Source organism: Alexandromys fortis, unplaced genomic scaffold (genome assembly GCF_014885135.2).
Source record: "Alexandromys fortis isolate MF-2015 unplaced genomic scaffold, M_Fortis_MF-2015_v1.1 scaffold_3, whole genome shotgun sequence".
Classification (NCBI taxonomy): Eukaryota; Metazoa; Chordata; class Mammalia; order Rodentia; family Cricetidae; genus Alexandromys; species Alexandromys fortis.
In genome coordinates this window covers 29,447,690-29,456,644 of record NW_026067909.1, presented here as the reverse complement: position 1 = coordinate 29,456,644, position 8,955 = coordinate 29,447,690, and the positions used below count along the sequence as shown (strand labels likewise).

The following is an 8,955-nucleotide window of genomic DNA, read 5'->3' as shown; positions in this document are numbered from 1 at the left end:
CTTTCCATTCAGAAAAGAGCAGCCTGCTTTCTTACAGAACCCAGGACCACTGGCCCAGAGGTGGCCCCATTCACAGTGAGCTGGGCCCTATCAGTCATTAATAAAGAAAATGCCCTACAGCTGGATCTTACAGAGGCATTCTCTCAGTCGAGGTTCCCTCCTTTCAGACAACACTAGGTTTGTGTGACCTAAGACTAGCTAGCACAGCTGGTTACAGAAGACAGACAGTTCTGGCTCCAGGGCCTCCAATGCTAGGAGTCCTCACTAGGGGTCCTCGCTAGGGTCCCCCTCTGGAGTTTCTACTGCACTAAGTTCTCACCACCCCACTCTATGTCCTCCAATTTCTGTCATCTTTTCCATTTTGAATAATAAAAAATATAATAAAGAAATAACTCGAAAAAGCCACTTCTGATAACAATATTAAAATATGCTAATTTTATTTGGTGCTCATTGGGTGCAGTTCTTCACACAGGGTGGTGGCTGCTCCCACTCCATTCTGTCCCCAGGTGTGGGCAGTGGCTTGCCCCTCAATCAGTCCTGGTCCTTAGGGCTTCTTTAATTTCTCTAGGAGTTGTCTGATTCTCCTGCTTTTCTGAAACTTCTGTTTTTTCTTGATATGAGTTCCTGTCAGGGAAGAGATTTGCTTGAGTAATTATGACTATCCCTCTGACTGTGACCACAGCCTGTGTCAGACCCTTCCAGTCTCTCATATCAATGGCACTGACTCCTCTGTCCTGCATGGCATTCAGGAGGCATCTGTGACATCAGGTGTCCTTCAGGTGCAAACAGGTGGCCAGCCGTGGCTGGAAATCATGGAGGCAGGAGCATGAGGCATTGGTCAGACTGCGCTCACAGCCAGGAAGCAGACAGACAGACAGACATGCATGCTGGTGTTCAGCCCACTTTCTCCTTAAAAAATTACATCTGTGTGTGTGTGTGCGTGTGTGTGCGTGTGTGTTAGAAAAAGAGAAACAGAGAGAGACAGAGAGCGAGCGTGTACACAGCTTGAGTATTCAGTTATCCCTTTCAGCATGTGGGTCCCAGGGATGGACATCAGGTTGCAGGTTTGGCAGCAAACACCGCAACCTGCGATCTTATTGGCTCTCTCCTTGTCTAGTGAAGGACTCGCCATAGGACGCCGCCATAACTCCTGCTTACCAATAGCTCTTCGGATAGTGCTGATGATTTTCTCCAAAGTCTCGAGGCTTTTCATCTGAAAAAGTGTTTGTTTCTCTTCATCTGTGGAGATAGTAAGGACAATGAATAGACTCCACAATTAGTGTTTATCTGCAAACTTTTTGAAACCAGGCCCCTGGGTCTCACAACATTGAGTGAGCATATGCAGTGTGTACATGTGTGTAGCCTACTGCCCTGTGGCCACCAGGAGCACCTACTCAGTCCAAATTCATGAAGAAACAAGAAATTTCAAATAGTCGTAGTCATTCTCCATAAACAAATAAAGCTGGACAGCAAGATGAAATGTTTTCAATTCCTAGAAGCAGAAAAATTCTCATGAACCCAAACTGAAAGCCAGTCCACAGAAAAACTGGCCAGTGTTCTTTGAGGTCATCAAAGACACAGTGGAAGAGGAAGCAGCCATGTTGGGGGACACTGAGGCAGTGGACTGGTGGAGTCTTTATGGGCTTTGGACCCAGAAACACAGCAGAGGGGTGCTGATGTTTGCATGTGCTGTGTGCATAGGCACTGAGTTCCCAGGAAGACGCCCTGCCTTGCACAAACCCTCTGCAAGGCAGACTGACCAAGAGACCCGCAGGGATGGTGGCATGGTTAGAAGGCCACAAGTCTGATGGTAGTCTATGTGGGCGGTCCTTTGTCCTCTACAATGTCTGACTGTCGTCTTTGCGGCTATTAGGTCAAACCTTCTGGAGTGTACAAGCAGACCCAAAGCTTCACTGATCCCAAAGCTAAGGGTGTCCTCAGAGAGTGTCGAGACCTGCACCAGAGACTTTTTGCTTGTCTGTAACTGCCTGCCTGGTTTCCATAACAGTGTCTTGATATATAACTTCCTTATCCTATTACTATAAGAACTTAGTGAAACTGTGGCCTCATCTGAACATGGGATTGGGGGTGAGCTGGATTTATGTTCCTGGGCTGTAGTCTCTCGTATTTGGTTCTAGAATAAGCTCTTTTGGGCACTGCACAGTGAACAAGACCTGAGAGTTTATCATTTCTTGTTGACCAAGGTTTCTGTCCTGCCCCATCCCACAATCGTTCAGTCCCAAATAAACATACAGAGGCCTACATTAAATATAAACTGATTGGCCTATTAGCTCAGGCTTCTTATTAACTCTTATAACTTATATTAGCCCATAATTCTTGTCTGTGTTAGCTACATGGCTTGGTACCTTTTTTGGTGAGGCTTGCTCTGTGTCTGGTGATGACTTCAGACTGACTTTTTCCCTTCCCAGAATTCTCCTGTTCTGGTTGCCCCACCTCTACTTCCTGCCTGGCTACTGGCCAATCAGCATTTTATTAAAATACAATTGACAGGGTACAGACAATTGTCCGGCAGCAATTGCTCATTTATTTCTGTTGTAGCCAATGTTCATGGTTATTTAAGAGCTTTGCAGGAGTGAATGTCCCCACCCATTCCCAGCCACCGACCTTGGAGGGCTGGGAATGGTTTTACAAGCTCTTTGTGACACTTTTGTAAGCTTAAAATAGTGTCACAATGGATGCTATTTTAAGTGCCTTTCTCTCCCTTTTTAGCCTGTCGTGGGATTCCCTCCCCCTCATTCTTGTTCCCTAGGTGACGCCTACATGCACATGACCATACAGCAGCCCCCTTCTCACGGGCAGCCAGGCACAGACCTCTAGTCTCCATCGTAGCACTTGGCAAACAAGCATCTTTGTTTACATTGGCCACTGTAACCTGTAGTGGAGGCCACCTTATTTCCTTCAGCATCCTTGCTGCTGTCTCTACCGCTGAAAGGCCTCATCTCTGATAAGAGAGCTCCGGGAGCTTCTCCGGCCTTTCACAGAGAGAGACACACTGCCTGTCCTAGACCTGGGAGACACTGAGGGTCTCTACTTTCCTTTGGCCCACTGTTGCTTGCTGAGATGCTACAGGTGTGCATCCTCCCTTGCCCTGTGCCACCCACGTACCCCTGCAGCAGCCAGACACAGGACTGGTTCCTCACCTCCCACTGCCTGCTTTTCTTGCAGCCCCAAGCACACAGCCATCAACGCTTCCACTGGACAGTGCTGGGGTTGGGTTGAAAAACGGGCCTTTTCTAACAGACTTGCACACACTCACTAGTCTATGCTGTTGCCACACAACACTCTGGGCTGGATGGTGCACACCCGGAAAGGTCCATGTGAAGATCAGGGTGACACGGAGCGGTGTGCTAGAGCTGCCCCCACAGGCTCACATATCTGAACGCTTCAGTTCTGCACAGGGAACAGCAGGCAGCCCAAAGGCCCTCCTTCCTGCTCTTGTTGGCTTCTTTTTCTGGATGCCCTGTCTTCTTATTACCAGGGTCTCACACTAGTCTCTGGTGATCTCCAGGTCTCTTCCAACCCAGTCCTCACCCTCTCTGCCATGAAGTCATAACTCATAAACATTTTCACTCAGTCCCTGGAAGAGGCTTGTCTTGGCGTAGTTGCTGGGAGTCAAGCAATTGCAGTGAGGGATTCATTTGTACTAATGGCTGCTGTGTGCCCGGGGGCCAGAGTAAGTCTCCTGTTGGTCCCAGCAGCTTAGAGACTGCTCGAGGAGGGAAGGACTCCATGTGGTGGCCACAGGTCAGTCCTTATGCCTGGGCAGCAGTGTAAACAACATACCGGACTGGTTTGGGATGTTTGTTGACCTCCAGTGAACCAGCATAATGTTCCCAGGGGCGTAGCCAGCTCTAGGGCCCTGGTGCTACCTCAGGGTCTCCTCTCCCTCCCCTGTTCTAACCTCAGATTTCCTTACCCATGAGTCTATTCTCTATCTCTCAGTCTACTTTTGCCTGCCACTATGCATTCACCTGAACTCTCTCTGGCTGTAGGCAGCTACCAGAAGAATCCTTGCTTATTACTCTAGAACCATCAGCTAATGACATCAGACTCATGAGAGGGACAAACTCTGGGGTGTTAGAACAATCATTTTAAATAGCTCTTCCTTATGCCACGAAGCCGTAATCTTGACTCACCCCAAACTTCAGCAGCTGGAGAAGCCATGAAGGATTGAGATGCAGGTCCCCATGCCCATATTGCACTGACATATTAACGGATTAATACATTCCCTTCCCTGTACCTGAAGCTGCCATCGGGTCCTTCATGGGATTACTCAGCAACGTACATGAGCATCCTATGCTACACATCCTTCCTCATGTCTATTCTTTCCAGCAAAGACCCGTGCCTCTTGTGGGAGCCAGGTAGCAGACTCAGATCTGATGGAAGCAGGCCTTTTCCCCCCCAGTTCCTGCCCCCGACCCCGCCAGGGGCACTCTGTCTGCTCTGAAGTGATTCAGTTGGAAGTCTGGGAGAGGACTCAGCTTGTGTTCCTTTCTGGTAACTGCCCACTCACAAGAAGACATTTCCTCTGGGCCAGCCTGGTCTAGGTTCTGCAGGGACAGGCCTAGGGCAGGACTAGGGAGCTGTGGCTGCTGAACCTCAATGCAGGACTAGACACCTCAGGACACAGTAAAAACCCTACGTAACCAGGTCCAACAGCCACCAACCCCAGCAGAGGAATTTCTGCTCTCACCCAAGCAGAAGCATCCTTCTGCATCTGGCTGGAACTCCCCAGTTAGGTTCTGAGCCCAGGAAGGGGTTTGTGGGGTTATATTTACCATCAAAGGAAAGGGTATCTATGGTCTCAGTAGATGACTGCTTCTCGTGTTTCCTAGGAGTGCTGGATTCTTTCACCCAGGCTTCTTTGATGAAGAACATAGGGGAAAAAAACAAACAAATAAACCAGGGGAGCGTTTTCCCATTACGTGCTTGTGAACAATTTTGGCCTGAGCCCTATTTTACAATATTGAGCTGGAAGGGTGGCACAGTGTCCCAGTTCTAGCTGAACGGTGTGTTAGAAAGTTAGTCTTTAGATAGTCAGGTGTCATCCAAGCACCTTGGGCCCGGTGGTTTGGGACTAGGCAGCTATGGGGGTGAACAAACCCTTAGGACCTAGTTATTTCTGAACTAAAACCTCCCAGGAAGTGTTGAGCCCTCCCACCTCTGAGTGCTTTTCCCCAGAGCCTCTCCTTGCCACTGTCTGATCCTTCTTTCATGCCCTGTGATGCCCCATCTGCTTGCCTAGTCTTACAATGTGGAGTTCTGCTTTGTCTTTCTCCCCTGCTCCCCTTGGCCTTGGGTGTGTCCTATGTTGGACCTTGACTTTGCTTCGACCCCACGGTGTAACAGCTTCCCTCAGAAGCCATTGGTGAGCACAAGGTGTTGGGATGTGCTAAGCTACTGGTCTGGCTCATCTAAGCCTGTGCTCCTGTAGCACCCGAACCCTATTCACGTCCACGGTCTAAGAACATGCATGGATGTGACCCAGAGATCACCCCAGAGTGAAGCAAGCCGCCTCTGCCTTGGCGGTGACTCCCTCCATCTCAGGAGCAACATAACAGTGGCTTTGGGCCACAGCTTCCCTCATGTGTCCACTGTTCATGCCCAGATACGGTTGGACCTAGTGAGTGCTCATGAAATAGGGCCTATGTTCAACACCATGGTCTAACAGTAATTGAAGTTGTGAGGGTGAAAAGAATATACTTGCTTTTGTCCTTCGTTGTTTTTGCTTCAAAGACTTTCGGTGGGCTTTGATTTTCAAAATACGATGTTTTCCCTGGATCCAAAATCTCCCGGACTAGAATTTCATCTTGGGAAAAGCACAGGAGAACATGTTATAGAGCCAATGATGCAGGGCAGATGTTCTGTGAAGAATTGAACTTCTTCACAGAAGTGTAAAAGGCCACCTGTCAGCCCCGCACTAGAAAATGCAAGGAACTTATGGACAGTGGCTTTACTCTGGAGAATTTATCTGGGGAGGCTGTCCATACTCCGGCCTTCCCAAATTCAGAAAACTTGAGATGGTCTGAGTATCCCCTGAGCATCCCTGTAATCCAGACGGTGAAGGTCCCTCAATGCCCTTGTCTTCCAAGACTTGATTTCTCAGTGGCATTGTTGGGATGATGGAACCTCCTTCAGGCAGAGCCTAGAGAGAGGTCTTTAGGTCACTGGGGATATCTATAAGGGAGGTGGTGGAGCCCTGGTCCCTTACTTCTTTAGCTCCTTGGCCATGACGTAAATGGTTTTGTTTTTGTTTGTTTGTTTGTTTTTAATTACCACACACTTGCCCCATGATGTGTGGATGTGTGACCAGTTGCTCAAAGAAACAGAGCCAACCAAACAAGGACTAGAAACTCCAAAACCAACCCCAAATATATCTTTATCCTTGTAAGTGCTTATTTCTGGCATTTTGTCATCGTGAGAGAAATCTAATACAGTCTTCAAAGACAGTGCCCATGACTAGCCCGGTCCCTGCTCGTGGTTCACTTCATTCTGTCCTCACTGCCCTCAAGTGCTGACAGAACAGCATCCTTGCCTGCACAGGTCCAGCCTTTCCTTTGTGTGCTGTGACTCTGGATGGCCTGGAACTCACTCTGGATACCAGACTGGCCTTGCTCTCAGAGATCCGTCTGCCTCCACCTCCCGAGTGCAGAGGACTAAAGACGTTGCCCCCCACACCAGTCAGTCTCCTTTTACTGCCTCTCCAAGAAGTCTCTTACATGTGTCCTGGACTTCGTATCCAACCAACTCTGGCTCCTTTCTCACTCAGATAGGAACAAGGATGAGTTTCTTTGTGTCTCTAGCTTGCACTGAACCTTCTGTAAAATGGGATGTAAAATCTCATGCCTTTTATGAGGCCAGCTGCATCCAGCATGGTGTGGGGATCATAGTGGGGGCTGGAAATAGCCCCTGTCTCTGCAGCATCATGGCCTCTGACCCGGGACAGTGCAGGGAAGCTGTCTGAAGCTTTATGTGACCCATTCATGTTGGAGTCAAAAGCTGAGGCCTCCGGCTGGGTGGGAACCAGGTCTCCAGTATGTGACAAAGGGTAGCCTAGGACTGTAGACAGGGCAGCATAGGTGAGCTGGGGCCATTCGCTCACTCATTTGTGTGATCAATCCATCACTAGGGGAGGCCATGATGGGTCCCCAGCCCAGAGCTGACCTTCCTGGAAGGGGTCCCCCCCCCCCCGAAGAACCCTGTCACCTGGTAGTGTCTTCATTCAAGCCAGAACCTTCCTGATGAGGCTCGGCTCTGAGAGTAGCTTCATAGCCACATCCTGTCTTCCCTTAATCTACTCCTGACGCCCTTGAGAGGTGGCCGCGGGCAGACAGATGCCCAGGAGACTACCCCTTTCCCACGGTGCCCCAGGGTGTTAAGCCAAAAGTCACAACTCTGCTCAGACAGCTTCTCCGGGCCTCACTTTATCAAGTGTAAAATGGGGGGGGGGGTGATTTGGGGCGGTGAGCACAGTTCACAGGACCGACATGGGCACGCGGACACAGCAGGGACTGTGGCTAGTGCAGATAGAATTAGCCTGGGTGTGAAGTGCACGCTGGACTTTGTAGACCGTTCTGAAGGCTGACCACATCAGTCATTTGGCATGGTCTACATGCCGAAGTGCTGCACCAGGTGGATCGTGCTACAGCTGCCTCTGAAGGACAGTATGGGTCACACCAATGGTCCTCACCCTGCTGTGCTCCGAGCCCCTTCCAGAGAGCTGCAGGAAACCCTGAGGTACCATGTTCAGATAAGGCCATAGAGGCTGAAACCCTATGTGGAGGCCAGGTCCGCACCACCTCCCTGGGGACTGCCCTGCCTGCTCGGGACTGAGGCTGAAGAGCTGTCCCCGTCCTCAGACCTCTCAGTTGCACACACATTGCATCAGTGTCTCCATCTAAATGTGGATTCTGAAGTGGAAGGCCTGAGCAGGCCGTGGTGCAGGGTGTTTGAAATGAGTCCACGGGTGACGGACTACCACTCCCTGGATGCCACTTAGAGAGGCTTCAGCATTAACGCCGCCGCAGGCCAGAAGAATGTGGTTCTGACCTTAAACCAAATCGGTTCCTCCAGTGCCTGTAACTGAAAAACTGTAACCAGGTTGTCCGGGACATGCTTTGGTGAGGGCCTGCCCTCCCTCACCATGGGACCTGGTGTTCCCCTGAGGAGTCCTTACCAAACACTGTAGCTATATCGTCATCCAGAGCTTTAAAACCTGGCAGATGTCTAGCCCTTAAACCTGATAAGGGAAATAAAAAAGACAACCTATTGTTTACAGCACTTACTGATCTTTCCACCCACCTCCCTGTGACCAGGTCGTTGTGAGGGACGGCCTCAGCCATCTAGGGAAAGGACCTTGTGTGGAGTACTGAGGGAAGCCCTTTCCCGTGTGTGCTGAGGGAAGCCCGTCTGGATTTTCTCATATGGAAGATGGGAAAGACATTACCCATGGGGCAGCTGTGTGGGTGGAACCCATAATTTCCCCAAGTGACCCGATTAGAACTGCTCTCTTGGTCACTAGAGTGGTCCTCGTGGATGGTAAGGCAGTGTCCACACTCAGGGACAACTCAGCTCTATCACAGGGACAAAGAAGGAAGAGGGTCGGGCGGTGGTGGCTCATGCCTTTAATCCCAGCACTTGGGAGGCAGAGGCAGGCGGATCTCTGTGAGTTCCAGACCAGCCTGGTCTACAAGAGCTAGTTCCAGGACAGGCTCCAAAACCACAGAGAAACCCTGTCTCGAAAAACCAAAAAAAGAAAAAAGAAAAAAAATCAGGCTTCTCTCTAGAGCCGGGCGGTGGTGGCGCACGCCTTTAATCCCAGCACTCGGGAGGCAGAGGCAGGCGGATCTCTGTGAGTTCGAGACCAGTCTGGTCTACAGAGCTAGTTCCAGGACAGGCTCCAAAGCCACAGAGAAACCCTGTCTCGAAAAACCA

The 8,955-nt window shown here is 50.1% G+C and overlaps 1 protein-coding gene across 1 annotated transcript in view; it reads right to left on the bottom strand.

Moving 5' to 3' along the window:
• Nucleotides 1–544: 544 nt before the first annotated feature.
• The window catches only part of Spaca7 (sperm acrosome associated 7), a 15,839-nt gene continuing 7,428 nt past the window's right edge, over nucleotides 545–8,955 (bottom strand). The window contains exons 2-6 of the mRNA XM_050136511.1: nucleotides 8,198–8,260; nucleotides 5,729–5,830; nucleotides 4,800–4,883; nucleotides 1,159–1,239; nucleotides 545–624 (exon numbers count right to left, since the gene is read on the bottom strand). Coding sequence (XP_049992468.1) covers nucleotides 545–624; nucleotides 1,159–1,239; nucleotides 4,800–4,883; nucleotides 5,729–5,830; nucleotides 8,198–8,260 — 410 coding nt within the window. The remainder of the gene's footprint in view (nucleotides 625–1,158; nucleotides 1,240–4,799; nucleotides 4,884–5,728; nucleotides 5,831–8,197; nucleotides 8,261–8,955) is intronic.